This window comes from Mercurialis annua, linkage group LG6, assembly GCF_937616625.2.
Source record: "Mercurialis annua linkage group LG6, ddMerAnnu1.2, whole genome shotgun sequence".
NCBI lineage: Eukaryota > Viridiplantae > Streptophyta > Magnoliopsida > Malpighiales > Euphorbiaceae > Mercurialis > Mercurialis annua.
Window position 1 is genome coordinate 35,806,341 of NC_065575.1, and position 25,953 is coordinate 35,832,293.

Here is a 25,953-nt window from a genome sequence, read left to right on the forward strand (position 1 = left end):
GAATAAATTAAAAACAATCTAATCGAACTCGTTCACAAATATGAGCTGAATAAATTAGAAACATAATTATACAAATTAATCTAAATATGAATTAGCTCGCGAACACCTAATCGAGTTTCTAAATTGTTCGTGAACTAGATACGAGCTCGTTCACGAACTTGTTTACGAACCTTAATCGAGCTCGTTCACGAGATTGTTCATGAACTCTTATTCGAGCTGTTCGTGAACATAAACGAGCCGAACACCACTATGTTCATGTTCGGCTCGTTTATCTAAATGAACATAAAATCAAGTTCGAGCTCGGTTCGTTTAGAATACGAACGAACATGAACCGAGCTCTTATCGAGCCGAACACCGAGCTGCTCGCTAACGGCTCGGTTCATTTACACCCCTACCCATGTTGTCATTTCTGTATATGACTTTGTTAGGCCGCGGTGGAAAACCTAACATGCAAATACAACATCTTCAAGAGTTGGAATCTGTTTTGTTCATAATTTCTGAAATCAAATTAACCATTATAAAAGCTGGGCATGCATGTTCAGAGCTTTCAATATCCTTGTTCATCATTGACGGAGCACAACCGCTGTCGTTGATTAAAGGAAGGTGTTATAGAAGTTAAATGGAAATGGATAATTTTGGCTTTAAATTTGTATAAACCGTATATTTGCAATTAAAAAGTCAAACCGTATACTTTAACTAAATTTAGTTAATGGGTATTCTTGAGGATCTTTAGACATTTTGAAGGTATTTGTCAAAAAATCCTTGTATTCCACTCTATTCAGTCGTTAACAGCCCATACACATGGATTCATGAGGTGATTATAAAACAACTAATCTGAAACGAGAGGAGCTGAACTTATTTCTTATGATTCTTTAGGTGTTATGGACTGACCGTAATAATATAGTTTTTTAGAACCATCGGATGCCAGTTCCGGTTCTCTTTAACTGTATTGGCAACAGGTACGTACACTCAGATAAAGGAAAATGCGTGCATGACTGAAGCTTAACAATGGAGTCCTCCCCCTTCACCCTTTTTGAAGATTAATTCAGATGCTGCAGTGGCGGTGGAAAAGAATCTTTCAGTTTTGAGTGCGGTTTGCAGGAACCCGACATGTGAAGTAATTAGGTGGGGTGTTTCAGTTCTTCATGGTTGTGTTAATGCTGAAATTGCTGAAGTTAGAGCTGTTAACTTCAGTCTGCAAATGGCGAGGGGCTTGACTGATGATGGTCTGCTGTGCGAGATGGATGCGCTTAATGTGGCAAACCGTCTTCGAAATCCTTGTGCTGCTGATGATTATTTGCAGATTTTGGTAGACGACTGTTTAGCTAAATGAGAGGGGAGGAAAGTTCAGTTTCAGTTTGCTAAGCGTTCGTATAACCAAGTGGCTCATTCTTTAGCCAAATGGGATATCTTTTTTTGGTAGGGCTTGTGTTTCTAACAGAAATGTTCCCTTTCCGGTTAATGAGCTTGTAACTTTTTTTGTTTATTAATAAAGTGCAATCTTGATTCTCAAAAAAAAAAAATCATAATCCGGAGAAAAGAACACATGAAGGATTTCGAAAGAAATCTAAACCTAAATAAAGGGGTGTTTGGTTTAACTTTTTGGTGGAGCTTTTGGCTTTTGCTTTTCAAAAAGCTCCACCAAAGTGTTTGGCGAGAATTTTTTCAAAGCTTTATGGAGTTTTTTGAACCTCCAACAATTGCTGTTTGAAAAGCTCCATTTTGGAATTTTTTGCCAACAGCTAATAGCTGTTTTATTATTTAGACAAAATTACCCTTATTAGAATATATCATTTTTTAATATATAAAATTATTTAAATTATTTTTAAATACTCTAATCATTTATAAATTATATAAAATTATTTTATTTATATTAAAACAACTACAATTTAATAATTTGTTCAAAAATTTATTATAAATTTATAAAAAAAAATATCTAAATAAATTTAAACTAAATGTTGTTTTTTTTTATAAAAAATAATTATTAATATTTTTATTAAATAATATATGATATAATATATTCATAATTTAATAAATAAAAACAAAAATTATGCCCTTTACGGTCATTTTATATATAAACAGCTACAACTAATTAAATTTCACCAAACACTTATGGTATATCAGCTATCAACTACCAGCCAACAGGTAACAGCTATCAGCAACAGCTAACAGCCACCAGCTACAAGAAACAGCTGAACCAAACAGGCCCTAAGAGAACTCCCTATTACAAAGTTTAAAAAAAACTGTCTTTGAAAAGCAGTTAAAAATAATGTACTCCTTATCCTGCGACTTATCTGAAAAATTCTCTCATTTCCGCTCTTCCATATTTTCCAAACAAAAAGATACCACAAAATCCGCCATAATTGACAATACCCACCCTTCAGAACTATTTACAGCCACTGAATCATAAAATCGACAAACGAAGAAGGACAAATCCAACTAATATCTAGTTTCCGTAAAATATCACACCAAATGCTTCTAGTAAAGCCGCAATGAATAGAGATATGTCTTGTGTTTTCAACATACCGTAAAAAATGCATAAACAGTTGTCAATATGAATGATTGAACGATAAGCCAAAAAATCAACAGTAGAAACTCTAATATGCAAAGATAATCAAACAACAAATTTAATTTGAGGTGGTGCTTTTATTATCTTATCTCTTTAACTCCTCATTATGGGTTTCGATCTCTCACAAAAAAAAACCCATTATGGGTTTCCCTGTATAGTGGAACCTAATGGTAAGGGAAGAGGTGTACCAAAGTTGACTACCCTTCCTTCATAGGGTCTCAAACTCTTGGCTCCTTTCCTTCTTCTATTATTCTTTTTTGCTTTTCTATTTAAATATTGATCACATACATGTATGGACGGAATTACGTAGGGCTAAATGAATAATCACTCACTTTCTAGATTTATATTTATATTTTACTTTTGTAAACTTGCCCCTCTTTCTTCTTATTTTTAGTTTCGTCACTGCATGTATGTGTTTTATTTGATCGTTTACATCCTTTAGTGGTAAAAAAGAAAAGAAAAAGGTTTAATTAATTAATTGATTCGATTTGATTCCTTTATACATGCTAAAGATGTTATTGACATATTCTTTCTGTTTAAAAAAATATATACCTCCTCCGTCACACAAAAATAAACAAAGTGACTATTTAGGGCATCTCAAATTATAAAAAAAATTACTATATTAATTTGAATAATCAACATAAAATACCAATATTAATCTTCATTAATTTCAACCATTTTTGTTATATTAAATAAATCATCATTAATTATTACTTTATACAATATAAGAATTAATAGCAAATTTATGTCTTTAAAATTTAATTATAATTCCAACACAATAATTATCTTTCCCATAATATAAATTAATAATATTAATAATATTTAAATAATTAAAATTGAGGCTATTATTGGAAGTTAACAAAATATAACTATTTTAACCATTGTTTTCTAATTCTTGTGCAAACTCTATTTTACCTATATTTATGTAACGGAGGTTGTATTTTATTTTTATTTGATTTATTTTAAAAATCAATTTCAAAATTTTAATGTTATTTAATATGGATTTTTTTAATTTTTTTTTTGAAAAAAACTAATGACTGTAACTCTAAACACAATTTATTAACTATTATAATAAAGAAAAGAAATGAAAAATATAAATTATTATTTTTATATTTCACGTATAATTGTGATATATTTCTTCTTCAATAGGAGGGGCAGTATTATTTATCGTTTGTGAAGAGAACAGTGCATGCTCAAACCTGAAATACCATAATCAGCCAATAGCAAAATGCCACTTACACATTCACCGTAATTGGCCTACAAACTAAACATTTTCCAAGTGGGTCTTTGGTGATATATATATAAAGTTTTGCTTGTGCAGCTCAGATATATCTGCCCATTGATTGGTATACTTCATTCTAAATGTTCTGGCTATTGGCTATTGCTTATCCCCATCGCCAAATATCATATTAAAGCTAAAGATCTTAACAAAAGCAAAACAGAAATGGGAGGACATAATTCTGCCATCTATTTTTCTAATTATTTGCTACCTTTTGACCAAATTTTTAATGCAATTTTAATATTCTTTCTATAAATTTTTGTTTTTTGTTTTTGGAGTTTTGGGGAAAAAGGAAAACATAATTAGGTTGATCATATGAATTGTAGCTACCATAAATAGTATGATTATGAAATTCCAAGTGCATATGTTCCCCTTTTAACATTAATTATGATGAAACTTAATAGCTAGTTTGCATATGCAAGGAGCTGTTCTAGTTAAGTTCTTGACATCTGACCATGTAATGAAGCATGCGATCTAACATTTAGATAAATAATTTTGAAAAAAAAATGAATTTTTTCGCAACTATGATGAAATTATATTTAAAAGGTGAATAACAAAATTGACAGTTTAATCTAATAATTTTATATTGGCATATTGATGCAAGAAAAGAGTTAAACATTTTAATTTTTTTGAAAATTTATCTAAAACTTTTAAAAGTTGTAGGTTATCTTAATTTGGACAATTTGCAGAAAATTTATATAATTTTTGAAGATCAATTTAATATTTTTTTAAATTAATTTTTTCAAACCATATGGCATCCCGATCGGCTACTCTTTTTATTTCCATTTTTTTTAGATTACATATTTAATCGCTAATTACATTAAAACTTAGATAAATTTTCAGTGGATTTGTTAAATTGAGATAGATTTACAATTATTAAAAATTTGGATATATTCTCAAAAAATAAAAAAATTTGGCTTTTAACACTATAAGACCTTATATTTGTGAAGCAATTTCATCTCATATTTAACACGCAGTCTCATTAACGGAGGATCAAGAGTTAGCAAAAGTCAAATTGCATGAGTTTAATGTACTTCAATAAATGTATAGGGACCGCAAGTAAAAGAATTTGCCAAATTCAGGACTTTAAAAATGGGTGTAGCCATCAATTTCACATTTTCTCTCCAAAGTTAGCTTTTGTTGGCACACAAAAAAGATTTGGCTGTGATGAAGAGAGGGACCACACATTATATTTGTTGATTAAGTTTTACTTAAACAAGAATCCAAAGCTCCTCTACCCAGAACGAACAAGGTCCAAGCTTTTACATTCCATTAATAGATTCTTCAAGGTTTAGTGCCTGCTTTCTAAATCTTTCATAAACAAACAACCTGCTAACTCCTGCTTTTAGGATATTAAAGTGTTACTGAGTTATTTGTAAATTACAAAAAGGATACTTAGTTATGATTTTATTACAACTAAAGGTCACTATCGTAAGAAAAGATTACTATATTTATCGTGAATTGCAAAATGGGTATTGAGTTATACCTTTGTTACAAAAAAATACCTAGTTATACCTTATTTTGTATTTTGGCATGCCATGTGAGCAAAAACGCTGCGTTTTAAATATTTTTCGAAGACAATGACTTCCGTTGTAATAAAACTATAACCGAATGACTTTTTTATAACGAAAGTTAACTCAGCTCTTTATTTTGTAATTTGTGAATAATTTAGTTACACAGGAAGTTTAATATCCTCTACTTTTATCAATAGGAATCGTACAGTTATTTATCTATAGCAAAACTTCCAAGTTCTGATGGCTAGCTATTGTTTTCTCTAGCCAGGTTATTGGGATTTGCCTACATTTTCATAGAACATAGTTTCTGCTTGTTAAGTTATAAGCATGCATAGGAAAGAAATCAAACAATACATGCATTCTTCAATAATTTATGTAGAAAATGGCAAAACTATTACTATACAAACTTATTTGCAAAACAAAAAAATAAAGTAGTTCACAAGCAAACCGTTACCATCAATTGCTTTTTCAAGTTGAAATTATAGCTTTTGGAAGAGCATTAAAAGCTTTGTTTATTGCAAATGCTTAAAAGCATAGCATGACAGAATCAATGAAAATATATAGTGTATGCTTGTAACTAGCTTGCAAGTGTATTTCGTCTATTTTTTTTTTTTTGAGAAAAAAGATGAACTTTATTAATTAATCAATCAATACATTAATAAGTTCATTCACCGGGAACGGAACGTTCTCGTTAGAAATACAGTCTCTGCCAAAGAAGATACCCCATTTTGCCAAAGTATGGGCGACATGGTTGCATTGACGTCGAACAAACTTGAAAACTACATTGCGGTCTTTCACCAACTCTACACAGTCGTCAACAACTAACTGAATAGGATCAATTGCACTTGTCGGAGCCAAAGTTATGTTTATAATATTAGAAGCATCAGATTCACAGATTAAAGAAGTACCAGGAAATGCTGATGCTAGCTGAACACCAAACAGCAAAGCCTGTGCTTCGGCGAGCTCAGCATCAACTACTCCATGCATCAGTTTAATTCCCCATCTTAACACACAACCATTCGCATCCCTGCAAACTGCACTTGATACTGCCATCCCCTTCGTAACTGAAACAGCTGCATCAGTATTGTGCTTAATTGTCCCCGAAGGTGGAGGTTCCCAATCCAACTTCGCAGTAGGTCTTAGGGCTTTGGAACACCAGTCAGAAGCTGAGTTCTCGTCGGATTTAGGAAAAACGAACTGAAAGAGCTTATCTGGAGGAAGGCGTTTGTTACCAAACACCATGTTATTACGGTCTAACCATATAGACCACAGGCTCATTACAAAGATGTGAGCTTCCTCCTTCTTCAACCGATTGAACATCTGAATAATCCAATCCTTCATGCTCAGACTAGCAAAACTGTCAGCGCGAATATTCAAAGGAGAGATCAGCCATAACCCTCGGACCAGTGCACAATCCTTCAGCGCATGCAGTTGAGACTCCTCTTCAATACCACATCTAGGGCATAAAGCTGACATCGCAGAGATCCGACGAGCCAACTTTACATTGCATGGGAGAGACTCATGCAAAATACGCCACAAAAAATGGCGCACCTTAGGCTGAACTGAAAGCCGCCATATTTTCTTCCACAAACCATCGACATTAGTTGTTGAAGACGAAGAAGCAACGTCCCTGCTGATGACCTTGCAAGCCTGATAATACCCTAATCTCACCGAATAAAACTCGTTCTTGTTGAGAGTCCAAAAATCTTATCGGGCGGTAGATTCCTGCTAAGAGGAATTCTCAGCACATTGGAGACATCCTCTGGAGAGAAACAGCTCTGGAGTTTCACAATATCCCATCGACCATCAGTAGTTAAGAAGAAATTCACCTTGCATCCCACTTGTAAATTTGAGAATCCCGTCGGTTTCATCAAATTACTAGTAGTAATCCAATTATCTCTTAGGACATAAACCCTCTCCCCGTTTCCAATTCTCCAAGCAATACCTGTATCAAGAACTCGCTTGCGTTCCATTATACTCTGCCAGATGAAGCTTGACCCTCTCTGTTTCTCTGCCTGCAAAAAATCAGTGTGCTGAAAACATTTAGCCTTTAGAACTCTAGGTTATAGGGAATGAGGCTCCCGCACTAACTTCCACGCCTGTTTAGCTAACATCGCTAAATTGAAAGCATGAAGATTCCGAAAGCCTAATCCGCCCTCACCCTCCGGTTTACATATAGTCTGCCAGCTAACCCATGAGATTTTATTGGAGTCATCCGCGACGCTCCACCAAAATTTTGAAATAATGCTTCTCATCTCATTACAGAAGGTGACCGGGAGAGCGAAAACACTCATAATGTACGTGGGTATAGATTGCGCTACTGATTTGATAAGGACCTCGCGCCCGCTTTCGACAAAAACTTCTCCTTCCAACCTAACACTTTCCTATGAAGCCGGTCTTTTAGGAAAGAAAAGATGGGTTTCTTGGATCGACCAACTAATGTAGGCATGCCCATATACTTCTTAAAAAATTCGACTACATGGTAACCCATCAGATCGGCCAACACATCTCTATTATTTTGAGACACTCCTGCACTAAAAAAACATTTCAGATTTATCGATATTAATGACTTGACCCGAAGCTTGCTCATACGATGTGAGTATATCCTGCAGCGCCGTTCCCTCTTGAACCGAAGCTTTTATGAACTGAACACTATCGCCAGCAAACAGCAGATGACTAATACGAGGCCCACCCCTACAAACCCTTCCACCTGAAATAACTCTGTCTCGAATCCCCTTCCTGATAAGAGCAGAGAAACCCTCTGAACAAAGCAAAAATAAATATGGAGATAATGGGTCACCTTGACGCAAACCTCGTTCCGGCAATAGAAGGCCAAAAGGGGTACCATTAATGAGAAAAGAGAAAGATACCGACGAGATACACACCATTATAAGCCGAATAAAATGATGTGGAAATCCCATTTTTTCCATCACCCTCTCTATGAAGCTCCACTCAACCCTGTCGTAAGCCTTGCTCATGTCAAGCTTCAGAGCAACCGTCCCTCTCCTACCTTGAGACTGCTTTGCCATAGAATGGAATAGCTCAAATGAAATCATTGCATTATCAGTAATCAATCTTCCTGGGACGAACGCACTCTGGGATTCATCAATCAGCTCAGATAGTACACCTTTAAGTCTGTTTGCAATGACTTTGGACATAATCTTATAAATTACGTTGCAAAGACTTATTGGTCTAAGATCTTTCATAGACTCTGGAGAAGAAGTTTTCGGAATGAGAGTGAGAAACGTGTGATTAACACGACTAGGCATAATTCCTGTAGACAAAAAATCAAGGACGCAAGCGATAACATCTCTCCCTACCACATGCCAATAAGAATTATAAAACAGGACATGCATACCATCAGGACCTGGTGCCTTAAGGGACCCCATTTGTTTGAGAGCTGAGACAACTTCCTCCTCGCTAAACGGACGCTGAATCTCAGAGAATTGTTCAGCCGAGATAGCCGAATCAATGCACTCAATCACTCTATCTTGGTTTGTAGGACAGAAGGTAGTGAAAAGCTGCCGATAGTAGTCCACGACCACCTTGAAAATCTCTTTGCCTTGCTTCCATGTCCCATTCCTATCGCGGATGCGCTGGATAAAATTGTTTTTTTCTATTGGACGCTTTATTATGGAAAAACTTGGTATTACGATCCCCCTCCTGAAGCCAATCTGCCCGTGATCTCTGTTTCCACATTATTTCCTCCGTCACAAGAATGTCATCTAACTCAGCCGAAACTGCCTGAACTCGTTCACAAACCGTCTCTTGCTCAACATGATTTTGAAGTTGAAGCAATTCCTTCAGCTTTTGTTTTTTGCTCCTATTAAAAGCACCAAAATTAGACATACCCCAACTCTTAAGATTCGCTCCACACGTCTCAATTTTGGTCATAAAATCAGAGCTGCTTCCTCTCATATCACCCCAAGCTGCCGACACCACTGCATCAAATTCGGTGTTCGTCGTCCACATTTGTTGGAAACGATAAGGTCCCGCTCTAGGAACTACTTCACACGACCGATCAGCTCCCGTAGTATCGAGAAGAATGGGACAATGGTCTGACTTATATCGAGTAAGATGAGATACAAGCCAGCCCGGATAGATTTCCTGCCATTTTGAATTGGCCACAAATCTGTCAAGGCGGGTTTGTATGAGATTATCATTGCGGCGTCTGTTGGACCAAGTGTAAGTACCCCCTTTATAATCCAAATCATCTACACCACAACTGTCAAGAGCTTCACGAAACATGTCTAACTCCCGTTGGTCACTATCTCTCCCACCAAGATTCTCACCATTATGCAAATGGAGATTGAAGTCCCCAAATAACACCTGAGCTTGTGTAGCCACACATCGCGAATCCTTTATAAGCTCACAGGTCCGAGACTTATGCTGAGATTCAGGCCAACCGTAAACACCGATCCCCATCCATGAATAACCTGTAGGAGATTCCGTCACCATAAAAGCAACATGATTAAAAGAAGAAGTAACCACATTAACATCAATAGTTTTCCTCTAGAAGAGAGCCAAACCACCTTTTCTGCCATCCGAATCTACTATAAATGAATTAAAGCAATTAAAAAAACTAATTAAATTACTAAATTTGCTGCGCACTAATTTTGTTTCAATCAAAAAAAATGTCTGGGGAATTATTCTTAATGAATAATTTAAGAGCCCGAACCGTCCAAGAATTCCCCAATCCCTGGAGGTTTCAACTGAAGATTTTCATTGTGTCCGGCGAGAATGATCAACAGTCTCCGCCGATATCTCAATATTTTCGAACCTATTCGCCAACCCATCCCTTACTCTCTTTGAGAAAAGGTCATCAGAATGTCCTCCTGAAAAATCACTACGGGCTCTCTTTGTTGCGCTGTTCTTGCTGCCATTGCCAACATCTACCCCACTCTTCTTCTTACCAGTCCTGGATTTCCTGCCGTCACTAAGTTGAGTAGCAGTCCCTACTTGAAAACCAACGGACTGAACACCTCCCTCCACCTGAACTTGCTGGATATTCACATCCACCAGCTCATGCATTTGCGCAAACTGTTGTTCTCCTTGGGCAGTTGCACTCCCACCTCTAGCTATTCCGCTTTTGGCCATCGAACTACTCGGCTCAAACTGGTTGTGGCATCCTCCATCCCTCACACCCGGTGCCACCGAATGTAGGTTTAGTTCTCTCCTCACCCCCCTGGTATTAATGCCCCCGATGTTTGGGGATACATCAATGGCCGGTTCCTCCGCTCTATTAAGTCTAACCGTTGGATTAGGTTTGGGAGCCATCATGCTCCGTTTACGTGGAGTAGCTCGCAATCCTGGGCCATACGGCCAATCTGTCACCTCGGTCTCTTCTAGTTTCTCTTCACATTCAGTAACCAGGTGATTCAACATGCCACACCAATAACAGAAATTCTGAATACGCTCATACTTGAAAGGTATCCAACACTGTTCTCCAAGGGGATTTATAACTTTGGTACCTCTAGTGATGGGTTTAGAGATATCCAAATTCACCCTAACTCTACCATATCGATTGCACTCCCCACTATCATTATCCACCTCTAGAATTCGCCCCAATTTTCCACCAATTTTACTTATTGCAGCCCTTCCTCTACAATTCATTGGTAGATTATAAATTCTCATCCAAACTGGGCAAAACTTTAAAATCATATTGTTAGGTTGCATGTTTCCTGACATGGGTTCAAGAATAATCAGCTGTTTATCGAAATTCCACGGTCCCTCGTTCAAAATTCTATTCTTATCATTCTTGTTCGCAAACTCACAGACAAATAGGTCCTCTCCAACATCCCTAACTGAACAGCCTTTGGCGAGTCTCCATGCGTTCGTCAAAGCGTTCTTCATATTTTGTATCAACTATTTTGTGTTGAACATATACCAATAAAGGAGAGGTTAGTAACAGTAAGATACTTTTAAAAGATTAACAAACAATGTTATTTTATATTAATGAATTGAGTCCTTGAGTACTTAGCTATTGATAATCTAAAGAGTTGGTAAAGGAAGAGAAAAGATCGAGGAAAAATTCTATGGAAATTCGATTAAGTCTCTTTAGGAGAGAAATATAAAGCGGGGGCATAAATGCTTGAGAAATGTAAGGATGATGTAGTGGATGTATTGAGAAAAGATCGAGTTGGCTTCACTAGCAGCTCGAAAGAAATAATTGCGGTAGATTCCAAGATAGTATCAGACAAGTTAAAGATAAATCGAGATGTCAAACTAGTAAAGCAAAATAGATTAACATTTATTGTGAAAGACACATCGTTACAAAAGAAAAAGTGAGAAAACTGTTAAGGGAATGATTTAGGAGAAAGGTGTATCAACCTTATTGGTTATTTATTGTTGTGCTTATCAAAAATCTCAATGAAAGGTGGATATTATGCATAGACTTTACCGATTTGAACATGAGACTTTCCAAGGATGGTTATCCCCTACCAAGCATAAACTAGCTGATAAATAAAACTATGATTTATAAAATATAATATTTAATTGACATAGTTCAGAGTTACCATCAAATTATAATGCATAAGAAAGACGAGTAGAAAACGTCCTTCGTCACTCACTTGACAATATATTGTTATAAGAAAATTTTCTTTGGCTATAAGATTGCGTAAGCGACAAATAAGAGGCTATTAATTTTATCTTTAAAGACCATCTAGATAGGAATGTGTAGGTTTATGTTGATGACATGATTGTAAAATCCACCTTGGTGGAAATTCATGTCTAACACTTAGGAGAATCCTTAGAAAAGCAATAAATGTTAGACATGAATCTTAACCCGACAAAATTACATTTTGATTACCTAGAGATATGTTTGTTAGGAACATGATTTCATAAAAGAGAGTAAAGACAAACTCCAAGCATATATAAGAAAATAGTAATACAAAGGCGCCTAAATCAGTCAGAGAAGTGGAACAACTAAATGAAAGGCCAACCGCCTTGGGGTGATTCATATCTTGATTGGAAAGAGGTCTTTAACACTCCAAAAATTACAAAAAATTTCAAATGGATGGGAAAAATAGAAACTTATATTTGAGGAACCCAAAGTTTTCCTTAATTTTCCTCCTCTCTAATGCAGACACAAAACATAAAAGTATATATATATATATATATATATATATATATATATATATATATATATATATTTATATATATGTATATTTCAGTTTTAGCTATGAAAATATTTTAAGAAATTTGAAAAGAAACTTTTAAGCTCATGTTATTATGGTTAGAAATGACCAAATATTGAGGAAAGCATTATAGATACCTAAATTTTTTGGGAGACTTGTCACCTTTACAGTCTAGTTAAAGGCATATGACATCCGATATGAGGCTCACCTACCTTATTTTATTTTCACTCTTCCAGTAATATGGCATAACACAAAATACTACTGAAAGGTTTGAGAATGTCACGAGAAATGCAAGTTGAAAGAATGAAGGCGAACCAAAGGCGAGGAATGACGAGGATATTGAGTACAAATAAGGTCGGTTGAAGGCAAAGATTGACCGCCAAGCGGAGCATTTGAAGGATTATGTCAATGGTTCGGGTGTGTCATGGATTTCATCTCCTTCCCCATCACCCGACCCCATAGAGTTCGACTAGTGAGATTTGTTAGATTCCATCTTAAAACCAATTGGTGTCAAGTGGAGGTGCCCAACTAATATTTAAACACATGTTCATTCACACACACAACCAATGTGGGATTTCCCACTTCAACACTCCCCCTCACGCGTAGCATGTCCGGGCCGAGTAACCAATCCCCCCTCACGCGCAACTCACGTGGGCCGGGCCAAATTCAAATTGTGTGAATGGACAAGACTCTGTTACCATGTTAGATTCCATCTTAAAACCAATTGGTGTCAAGTGGAGGTGCCCAACTAATATTTAAACACATGTCCATTCACACACACAACCAATGTGGGATTTCCCACTTCAACAAGATTTGCATTTTTTAACTCTCTCTCATACTATTTCATGTTTTATTTTATTTTTTTTATTTAGAGATTAAGCTGGAAATAGTGTGAGAAGGGCTATGAAATTGTATCTTGCTTTATGTTGTTTATTGATTTATGTTTTATGTCGTTGGTGTTTAGTTGGTAGGTTGTTGTGTAGTCTCGCGCTAAATTTTTGTAGCAAACTTGTCGAATGCTTAATAGTGAATTTTTGTGAAATCTTGAATTTATCAACAATTGTTATCTTTCGGTCATAAATGTTATGAATGCATTTTCTTGCCTAAACAATTACCTTTGATGCTTGCTTAATGAAATGTTAATTTGTATGACATGTTTCAATAGGGTTTGGCTGAAGTTGATCTTTGGTTGTTAACTTTCGAGCATGCCAATTTGAGCTTAATACGGATGCATGATGTGTGCTAATTTGAAAACTTTGTGTTATTCGTAAACTTTGAGTATAATTGGCATGTGAACATAGGAATTAGGCATTTGGCATAACACCACACATTTTTTTAGCGTTTTGAGCCTATTTGTTTTGTGTGAGTGACTTTTGCATGCATAATTCATAAAACTTACTCGGTGTCCGTTCGAGTTTATATGGTTAGGTGTCGATAGCTAAATGAGTATGACATTAGAATTATCCCATTTATGTTTTATACTACTTTTAAAAGTCTACCTTTTATCCTTAGATCATTACCCTTTTGAGTTTTAGCCATTTTTTTTAATTTTTACACACTTACTCACATTTACCTTTCGCGTAAATGACCAGCAATAGCATTCTCTATAAAAATAAGGGTTAATTCCTAAAAAAATCACGAACTTTATACGAAATTTCATTTTAATCATAACCTTTAAAAGTTGTCATTTAAAGGCACGAACTTTCATTTTATTTCAAATCTATCACCAAAGTAAAATTCGGTATATTTTATCTGACTAAAAATTTCCTCATCCTACATAATCTAACTGAAAGATAATAAGATTTAATATTAATTAATAATTTGGGTCTTTCATTAATGGTTAGTGAAGAATTTAGTTAATAAAAATACACTGAAATGATGAATTTGAAACAATATGAAAGTTCGTGTCTTTAAATGGTAACTTTTAAAGGTTATGATTAAAATGAAACTTCGTGTAAAGTTCGTGATTTTTTAGGAATTGACCCTAAAAACAATCATTTAGTTACACTACAAGAAATTAACTATATTTTAATAAAAATATTAATGATAAAATAAATTTTATCACCATAAATGAATTTATTGTGACAAAAATAAATTGTAGCAATTAAGATAAAAATAAATTTATTGTGGTAAATTTATATGGTTTTTCTTATCGTAATTTTTACAAAAGAGGTGTATTGTTGATGCTTGGATTATTTCTCATTTCCGTTTGGAAGATTAGTATACATATTTCATTTTTACAGTTTGAATACTGTTCCCTAATTTGCTATTTTTTTTATTGTAATTTTTAAATATGTACATTTTATATTGGATACATATTATGTTGTCACAGAATAACCTAACTCAATTGGCGTGATTAGTGTTGAATTCTTGTAATTAATTTTTCATGAATGAATGAAACTCTATCTTTCTCTGATAGAGAGACTTGTACTACTAGTGACAGAGGCAAGGAGAAGCATGGGATGACACGGCTTTTTCAAAAATATTAAAATTGTTAAAATTAATATTAAAATTTCTTACATTTTCTGATTTTGCTCCCTGTAATTTTTTTCATAAAATTGGCTAAATAATTAGAAAAGGCCAAATCTTTTATAAAAGTTTACAAAAATTCAAACCTTTTAATTTTATCCAATTTATCTTGAAACACACGATTTCATTTTAATTTTGTCAAACTACACAATTTTACTTATGTGGCGCTGATGAGAGGCATATGCCACATCAGAGCCACATGAAAAAAATTATATAATTGGACGAAATTGAAACGAAATCATGCGTTTTAAGACGAATTGGATAAAATTAAAAGTTTTGAACTTTTGTGGAATTTTCATAAAAAAATTGAGTTTTTTCTATCATATAGCATATAATATGCAATGTAAGTTGGCCTTTTCAATGTTAAAATCGTGACACCATCATGGTGTACTATTGACTGAACATCGTCTATTGCTACTCACACAAGAGAGATTTCTGCATTTTTGTTTCTGGGAAATTTAAATGAATATCAAAACAATCTTATTGTTGCATTGCCTTGCCACTACACATGTGCCATTTCCTTTTTCTGGAATGTTTGTAATGGAAGGTTGGATAAACCATATTATTATCATCATCATCATTATTATTATTATTATTATTATTATTATTATTATTATTATTATTATGATGTAAAGTACACAAAACAAAGTAGATTGAATTGACACAAAATTAACTATCTTAACAAAAATTAAAAAGAAAAAGTAGTAGGATGAGTCCAACTATACATTATCCTGAATCCCACCACTCACTTAATTCTCACATGGGGAAAGACTGATAACATCATTTCCATATTTCTTTATGAGCACCAAAATCCATTTGACAAAAGTAAATAAAGTTGCAGAGTTATAATATTATTGATGATTTTTCTCAAAGGTCAATTTGTTGACTCAGGGGGAACCCAGCATTATACTGTCAAACTAATATCAATCAAGCTTTTAACAGAAAATAAAAGAAAGGCCATTCAAAACTTGAATATTGGAAAAAGATTACTAAAAAGCATTAGGTATTATTTGGTTGACAATTTTTTACTTTATAAAAAGCATATTTGGCGGAAAGTTACTCCCTCCATTTTTTTTTAATTGTTAATTTAATCAAATGAATTTGTTTATAATTAATTATCTTTTTAGAATTTTAAAATAATATTAGCTATTATCTTCCAAATTTATCCCTCTCTAATAAAATCTAATAAATGACTTTATGACTCAATTTACAAAGTATTTACATAATAGGGTTATATTAGTATTTACTCTTATAATTTAAGACAAAAAGCTCATTATCTTAATATGTATAATTTTGTTTAAATGGACAACTGAAAAAGAATGGGAGTAATTATTTAAAAAAATATCACTAAGAAGTTAAATAATATGAGTGCTTGGCAATATTTTACTAAATGATAACCGACACTGTTTGTTTTATTTATTCGATTTTTAAGAAGTTTAATTTCATTTTAAATTTATTAAATATTCAAGTAAAGATATTTTCATAAAATATGAAAAGTAATTAAAATTTAAAAATACTGTTATTTATTTAGTATTATTTAATTTAGTAAAAAGAACTTATTTAAAAATTTGTTTTTTTTAATTAGAAAAGTTGTATCAAAGACTATGCGTTATATCACCCGATCTCTATTTTTCATAGATAAAATGTAACTAATGTATCTTCTTCGTAAAGGATTTCTCCATAATGGCCATGAACAGTTTGCTCAGTAAAACGTTTTTAGTACCAGAGATAGATGTTACGAAAGAAGGAATCACCGACCAAAAAAATGTAACTGTCTTGGGATTCGAATGACTTGATCTGTTAGAACTAAGGCTATTTCCAATGCCAGGTATTGTACATTTCCTATATGTACCTTCTAAATAAGAGAGTCATGTTCAGTCTTTTATGTAAGTTAGGCACGGGGAAACACAAATAGAAATAAAATAAAAATAATAATATCAAAATGATATAAATTAATATGAAGCAACCTCAAAAGATATAAAAATGACTGACTTTAGTAAAATGGATTCATCAAGCTCATAGCCCCACGAGGAAACCACTCTCAGCTGAAGATATTTTCAGTTCGGAATTGTCTCATGCTGTATCCCAAACCAGATTCACTGATAGAATTGTCGGGATGAAGGCATAGAGCGTATTACTTGTAAAGGAAGTTTGGAAAGCCACGTTAGTCAAGTGGATCACAAAAGATTTTCCGACAAGAGAACATACACACACCGCACAACCTGCGCTCAACGCATACATCTCTTCTAGCAAAATAACTGAAAATGTCAGCTAAACTTACGATATAGGAGGACACCTCACCGCGGAAGTACGAGTGAAGAAGAAGTACAATATATAGACCACTTTATCCTTAAACCCCGAGGTACTCCTTTTTGACCTCTAATCTAACTCTTCTTGGTTTACTAATTTTTTTTCACCAAATACTTACTTAAGTGTCGGAGTAAACGACCGAAAATCCGTTTCGGCATTTTTTCTAACCGTGCTCTCTATTTACAGGTCTCAGAACTTCATTAGATAACTCCCTGTTTTCAGTGTTTTATCATTTGACACCATTTGTGGAAAACTTACTTAATCTTGGTTGAAAACATTATTCTCTACTTTAAAGAGGAAAAACTTTTAGGACCGGCCAAAACAAATACTTATAAGGATTAGTATTAATCTAAATATCATTCTAATTGAGGTAATCTTATGTGAGAAATGAAAAGAGGAACTTGTGTTACATCCATGAAAGAGAAATGTATTCTGTTGTAGAGAGCATTGTAATAACAAAGTATGATATGAGAAAGAGGAAGAAATAAAAATTATGGTTAGATTTAGAACATAGAGATACGATGAGAGTAGTAATTTTCATGAATGAGGATAGAAAATGAATGGAACTATCCCATCAAGATGCATTGGTAATATAAGCTAAAATATAAAAAATTTGAGTTAAAAAAATTTTGATTGACCAAGGGAGATCTTTGAACCTCTTGTCATGAAAAGTTTATCTTGGTATTTGAGGAATACATGAAGATTTATAGTTGGAGTTTACTCTGATATTGGGAATTATGGATGAGCTAGTATTTCCTAAAGGAAAAACAAAACTAGATGTGAAATTAGGAGAGGAACAGAAACTATCACGAAACACAGTGAAAATTATAAAGGAAGCAACACGGAAGGTAAACATTCTTCTTATTATTGTTGATTTACCCCTATCCTACAATGCTATTATGGATAGACCAATATGAAACAAGATCTATAACTTGTATAAAATATTTAATAATGAAATATCAATTGAGGAAGATACAATATTTATTAGAGCAAATAAGGAAGAGGCCACATTTTATTATTTGGTCTCAATTGAAAGGTTAACAGAAACAATTATGGTGGAAATACTTGAATTTATGGAAGAGGGGGAAAGTGATGCCAAATACGTACCTCATAATGAACTAGAACTTGCGAGCCTATGAGGAAATGAATCAAAAACTATAAAGTTAGAAGCAGGAATACAGGAAAAGTGCATAACATAAATTGTATCGGAACTTGAATAAAATAGAGAGGAATTCGTATGTCGCTCGGATGAGATAGTAGGAGTGGATCCTGGAATTGCATCATATGAACTCAATATTGACTCTCATCTTATAAGCCAACCAGGCAAAAGAAAAGAGCTTTTTTAGCCGAGAAACAAATAACAATTTGTGACAGCGTGGAAAATTTGTTGGAAGCATGATTTATCAGGAAGGTATTTTACTCAGATTGGCTACCAAATGTAGTGTTGGTAACAAAATCAAATTAAAAATTCAGATTATGTATTGATTTAACTTATCTGAACAAAGCAATCCCGAAAGATAGTTATCCTCTTCCGAGTATTGATCAGCTAATGCATTCCACCACTAGGCTTGAAGTATTTTTTCTTGTGGATGATGTATAGGGGACTTCACCAGATCCCCCATGCACAAAGAGGACAAGGAGAAGCCCTCATTCATAACTGATCTAGCAACATATTGTTATACATGAATGTCATTTTGGATTAAAGAATGTCAGTGTCACCGATCAAAGATCGATGAACTTTGTCTTTAAAGACTTATTTGGAAAGAATGTTGAAGTCTACATTAATGACATAATTGTGAGATCCAGGAAGATGGAGGATCATGCTAAAAATTTAGCAAAGTGTTCAACAAGTTGAAAAAGTGCAATCTTAAGCTTAATCCTGAAAAATGTGCTTTTGGGATCAAAATAGAGAAATTCCTAGGGTACATGATATCTCAAAAAAGGATAGAGTTAAAGCTGGAATAGATCAAGGCTATAGTGAATATGCAGGCTCCAAAAATTATTAGAGAAGTGTAGAAGTTGAACTGAAGGATGACAGTCCTAGGTCGCTTCATGTCCTGTTCGGTAAAATGATACCTATCATCTTTTAAAATTTTAAAGAATATTAAGAACTCTGAATGGACTGAGCAATATTAAAAAACTTTTGAGGAATTAAAATTATATTGAGAGACTCCACCATAGTTGGACAGACAAGAACCCGGAGAATTTTTGTACTTATATATGACTACCATGGAAGAAATCGTTGCCCCTATCTTAGTAAAGAAAAACCAGAATGAGCATAGGCTAGTTTAATATACTAGTAAGGTCTTGAAAGGACCATAGTCAAGATTCCCAAAGATAGAAAAATTTGCTTTAGCATTAAAATATGCATCAGAAAAATTGAATAGATACTTTGAAGCACATGTTATCGTGGTACGCACCAATCAACCTCTAAGAAAAGCCTTACAGAGGAAGAAAAATTTTGATCGACTAATTTCATGGTCGATCCAGTTAGGAGGATTATACATAAAATATGAATATAGACCGACACTAAAAGCACAAGTGTTGGCAAACTTTGGAAAAAAACAACAGCTTATCAACAACAAGAGGAAGGGGATGAGAAACTATTGAAGTGGATAGATATTGGGTATCTAGTGTGTAACTCGGTTGAGATTCTCGGGACTCACAACTTGGGATTAAGAAATGGTATTAATAATTTGGTAGAGATTTCTAGAGACCGTGCCACATGGATTAAATTGATTTGATATGATTTGATATAGATATGGTTTAAATGGATTATGATATGAATTTGAGATCAGGGGATCAAATATTTGGTCTATCCATAATAGCATTATAGTTGAGTATCGGAAAGTTTGTCTTTCTATTTTTAGTAGTTTACTCTATTTTATATGAACTCTGATTTGAACAACTGTATATGTATATGTTTAAAAAGCTGCGGTATTTTATAAAATAAAAAATGTTTACCAATATCATATATTGTATACTGGTTTATGTATGAATAAAGGTTTTGGTATTGTGTTTTAAACAGAGCAGTTTATATTATGAGACAAGTAAGTCACGCCCTGTTTTCCAGAATTACAATACTATTTTTTAGAAATGTTTTTATGTTAAACATAATATATATGTCATATAGTTTTGAATTGCAAAAACTTCATAGTGGTCAACCAGATATTGTTTCGACTATCGAAACTTCACAATGTTAAACGCGACTATAAAATGTTAACAACATTTATCCTTATCATAATTTACAAACATGACGTCATTTTGGTTTAGCTAAGGTTAATTTAGAACATGACGCCGTTCCTTGTTGCTAGGTCAGCGTCCCCGTGTTTGCCATGTGGAGCATATGTGGCTTTTAAATTGTGACATGTTGCTTTAAACATTTTCCGTGTTCAAGATAAATTTAAGTCGATAACCACACATTGAATTCCGTCCAATTAAAGTTATAAATATCAAAACTTGTGGTAGTACAGGGACAAGAAAGATTTCAAGTTTGAGACACAGACATTCCGAATAAAATTGGTAAAGTACAAGAGCCTTTAAATGGGTTTAGCCATCTTTTTTCTCGGATCCTTTAGGTGGCCAGCAAGCATGAAAAGTATGCATGTGTATATAAACACAACATCATATGGAGAATTTCGAAACATCGATCAAGCCAGATAGACCCAACATTGAGGCTTCTAAAAACATGTCATGCACCCAAAAAACATAGCTTATACTCTAGGCTCCACCATTTCTCCTCCACTTGTCATCTCTTAAATCTTCCAACCATTTTGGCCCCTGCTTCTTCTAGCTATTCTCAGAACTCATTTCCCCTTGCTAGCTTAATTTCTCATTTGTTGAACACTATCCCATTTGCAACAAGTTGTGAACATGAAGGTTTATTTAGAAAATATTATATTCATTTTGCTAATGATTCATGCCTCATAATAAATATTTCTTAATTTTTCCTCTCCATATACTCTCTTTGATTAATTATTTCTTTGTCAGCAGATCTTCAATTGGGTGCATAGGCAGTTTCATCATGCTCCCCTTAAAGGTTTTATTATTATAATTAACCACTTTAATGGCCTTTTTTCCATAGTGGGGCTTATTTTATTTTATTTTATTTAGTTATTTTGCTTGTATTATAATCATTTGCAAGCATTTTGGTCTGCTAAATAATGTCAAATATATGTGGATTACGAGCATTCCAATCATTGTTTATGTGTTTTAGGGAACTGAATTAATTATTATATTTTTCTGACAGATGGATTGGCTAGAAATGTGAAAAAAGCAGAATTTATTAAAAATGAAGGTGACAAACAAGCATTGCTGAAACAAGTAGCCCTAGTTGATGTTCTTGATGGCTGGAGAGATGGTATTTTAACAATTGGAACATTAGGCCTTGACCCTTTAAAACCTTTCGATCAACAAAATCAATATTTTGTTTTAGAAAGCGAACACGAAGATCAGTATCAAGAAGACGATGATGATCACAATGGCGACGAGCTAGAACAATCCCCGGTGACCAATAGTTCTAGTTTTAAGCAAGAACACAGCAACATTGGTTATGAATCTTGCGATGATGATGAAGAAGATGAAGTGAACCCTTTAATATTTACAAGATTTGATCATAATTTTGATATCGGATCAACTCTCGATATCAAATCTGAATCTGATGATATCAAAGAAAAGGGAAAAAGAATTACACTGGCAGAACTTTTCTTGGAGGATTCTGACGTGAAAAAGAAGAAAGATTCAGTACAAACTGATCAGCACATTAAGCCAGGCAAAAAATCAACTGTTCCGAAGACCGGTTTATCGTTCGCCAAGAAACTCATACCTAGTGTCGGAGATGATTCACGTCCGATCAAGAAATTAAACAAAGTCAGTATTAATAGTAATAGTAATCAAGAAATTATTACATGTTCTTTTTTCGGTTTCGTTTCGAGTAATTTGTTGTATGTTATTGTGTAGTTAATGAAGAGGATGTTAAAGAGAAAAATACATCCAGATGTTGAAGGAAAAGATAATGATCAACAGAAGAGCAGCATTATGGAATTTGCAGTTACCAAAGGAAATGTAGCTGCTGAATCAGTTTCTCTGCTTCCAACCCCTTCAGGTTCGTCTCTCATTTTAATTTTTACTTTTTGTTTTGGTACCGGATAAATGTGACACATTAATACAGCTTTTACCCTGCCAATTAATTTTAGTGAATAAAAAATTTCCTTCCACCTAAATTTAATATTTAAAAAAGGAATAAAGTGTTAACCCGGCTCTCGAGCTTGTGTCTCGGGGCCAAATTAATCATTTTAAACTTTTTTAGTCAAATATATTTTTAAATTTATGTTTCAGATCAAATAAGTCATCTTTAACCTTTTTTAGTCAATTAAATCCTTAAATTCTCTTAATTTAGGTCAAGTAACTCATAATTTGTACTCGTATAAAAAAAACTTATTTTGCCTCAAACGCAGACTTATTTAACCTTGAGAGATAAGTTTGGAGACCTAATTGACTGATGTGATTGATTGTCCCCCAAACACAAATTTGAGAATTTAATTGACAAAAAAAATTATTTAATTTTATGATACAAATTCGAGTGTCCGGTTAAACCACCTTTTTTTTGGAAAAAAAAGGTCTACATGCTTGTATGGAAGAAAAAGGAAAGACATTCATTACTTTATTATTATTTTAGTCACGTCAAATTTATTATAGGAGTTTCATTAGAAGTCTAATGAGTTATATGAATTACAAGATTAAAAAGTAACTATTATTTTCTTATCTCTATTATAAAAGTGATAAATTCCTAACTAAATAAATGAAAATCTTCATAACTTTTTATATTAGTAGTGGGACTTTGTCATATTTATATTGTACTTTACTTTTATTAATCCAAAGTTTTGAAGTGACACCAAAATTTTGTAACAAGAGAGTGAAATGGTTACTTATCTAGGGATAAATATTTCAATTTGTTGTGGGTAACAGCAGTGGATATGATTAAAGTGAGATAGGAAAAAATTGAGTGGTTATCTATTGTACTTTTAAAGGATAGAATTAAAGGAACACAATTATTATTGAAGCTATCTTCTGCTGTTACATCATGCTTAAATGACCACTACCCATGACTTTGAATTGATGCCCAGAGCCTTTGTGGATTTTATTCAGTGGCGTTATTACCATTTATATATTTTAGCAAAGGATCGATTCGGTAGTTAAATTTGTGACTAGGAACCAAATAGCTTACTATCGTCAGTTTTGATCAATTAAAGACAATAGTCTACACTTTTTAGGTCAATCAATAACAAAACTCTCTACGTTTAGGTCAATTAAGAATAAAATTGGATCATGTCACTGGTCCATATTACATAATTTTATTCTTAATTGATTTATAAATGAAAAATATTATCATTAAAATTTTCAATCCCCAGTGAACAAATTTTCAAAATGTAAATGTTTTCACTTTCGGGTTTAGATTTTTACAATTACGCGAGGCTTTAAATAAAATATGAGAACATTACATTAAGTGACACATGAATGGATTGAAACTATATAACATTAAAATCAGTGATAGGATATATTTAACAAAACCCACAACTAAACTGTTTCTCATCCAAGACACAACTAAAAATTTGATCTCTAAAATATGCTTAGTTTCGATTTAGAACATACATTTGATAATTATATTTTAAAATCCAATCATTGGCTATATAAGCAAAACTCACTAGCATGTGAATTATCAAATCACACTGCATGATGGGGCCTAATTATAATTTCTCGATGGCCCCAAATCGACAAGAATCTGAATCTTTAAAACAAATAATACTCATACAAAACAGAAAATATTCTAGCATAATCATATGCTAAGCATACAATAATAATACTATAATCATTGATTAAACTTGATTATCATTGTATATACTGAAGCAACCTCTTCTAGTTGTCCGTACGTAGTCCAAGTAACAGCATGCATGCATGGTGAGATACTGAGATTAGGTTTAGATAGGAGTATGATATGAAGACTCATTATCTATGAGTCGGTCCCTCCTTACAAAATAACTCAAAAGATAAATCCAGGAAGGAAATTTCTTGGTATTAAAAAACAAATTGTGATTTGTTTTCTTATAAAATGGCAAAAGATTGAACCATTCTCGTCCTCTCTATTCTAGTCCAAGCTCTGTCCCACTTTATACTATTGTCACTATAATAGATTGGCCATGTCTGCTAATATATTTAGGTGGGGGGCCAGACCCGTTCATTACAATATAAACGGTGTATATCAAAAAAGTACAGTTTTAATTAAAATAATCTACACCGTTCATTTTATAATGAACGGTGTAGATTGTGAACATGACCCTCTCAAGTTCATTTTGAACTTGAGGGAATCTCAATCCGGTTCGGTTCATTTTCTAAATACACTATAATTTTAAAATTTTACTAATTTAATCTATTATTTATTCGACCTTTGACAAGTATACCACGACTCATTTAGAGCTGGCATAATGGAATATTTTATGTGTACGTGTATAAAATTTATCCTACAAAGTATACATAAAATCGCGCTATAAACTAAGCTTGGATATATTTGGCAACACTCATAAAAATGATAGATTGAACTTAAATTATATTTTACAAATCATGGTATATTTGACAAACGAGATATAATAGTTGGTAGATAAATAATTTCATCTCGCTTTGTGTTTGAATTCATATTAAAACTATACTTTTGCAAAAAGAGTTGAACTCTTAATTTTGATCTAAATTTTACGTGGTTTTCAAAAAATCTGGTATAATCCATATAAATTACATTTAGAGGACCTGACTCCGAATCAGTTTCAACTTAAATTTGAACTTGCATATGGAAGAATGAGTTTCGATTCGATTTATACGGAATATGCTCAGCTGTGCTTTTGTTTTGTCTGAATTGTGATTGCATTTCTTGTTATATCATCATAATCTTTACGTTACGCTTATTTTGCAGGTCTTACCATCTGATCGTCTGAACAATGACTTGATTATTAATTTGTTACAAAATGTATTTTGGTATTTTTGTTGGTGAATTTATTTGGGGTTTATTGTTGATTTTCAATTATGCGGACAATGTTGATGGGGTTGTCATGTGTGTGTTTATATCGAGTCATGTGATTCTGTTGAGTAAAATGTTGGATGTTTCATTGTCCCCAAGTTTTAACATGTTTATGGTTTGATATTTTGACTCTACTATAGTTCATTAAGATCCATAAACTTTTGCAATAGACTCATATAACTAAATTTGTTTTATTTTGATAATTCAATCTATACTTTTCCAAAATAAAATAATTATTTCTACTCTATATTTTCAAGGTTCGTAAAAAACACCCTTAAAGATTTTAAACACAACTATATTAAAAAACTAAATAAAAAAACGAATATTTTTAAAATGATTTGATATATCAAATTAAAATCATTAATCTTACTTGTTATAAGCAAGCAAAAAAGTATATATGGATATTAATTTTTTTTAACAGAGATAAATTCATTGAAGAAAAAGATTAAAGTATAAAAATGAAAGACATATAACAACAACAGAATATATGATCATTCAAAGATTCTAATCCAACAATAAAATATGAAACATTAAAAATTAGAAGCAAAAGA

At 33.1% G+C, this 25,953-nt stretch overlaps 1 protein-coding gene across 1 annotated transcript; it reads left to right on the plus strand.

The window, feature by feature from the left end:
• The first annotated feature begins 20,961 nt into the window (after positions 1–20,961).
• Positions 20,962–25,523, plus strand: LOC126685976 (protein TILLER ANGLE CONTROL 1). The gene is made up of 5 exons (XM_050379980.1): positions 20,962–21,216; positions 21,331–21,376; positions 21,587–22,206; positions 22,297–22,441; positions 25,298–25,523. Exons 1-5 carry the CDS (start codon positions 21,211–21,213, stop codon positions 25,309–25,311), a joined length of 831 nt encoding a protein of 276 aa, XP_050235937.1. The 5' UTR covers positions 20,962–21,210; the 3' UTR covers positions 25,312–25,523.
• Positions 25,524–25,953: the final 430 nt, after the last annotated feature.

Excerpts from the sequence above, each read along its gene's own strand:
- LOC126685976 (XM_050379980.1), top strand. Across the intron at positions 21,377-21,586 it reads TCATCATGCTCCCCTTAAAG|ATGGATTGGCTAGAAATGTG; the intron begins GTTTTATTATTA and ends TTTTTCTGACAG. Across the intron at positions 22,207-22,296 it reads CGATCAAGAAATTAAACAAA|TTAATGAAGAGGATGTTAAA; the intron begins GTCAGTATTAAT and ends GTTATTGTGTAG.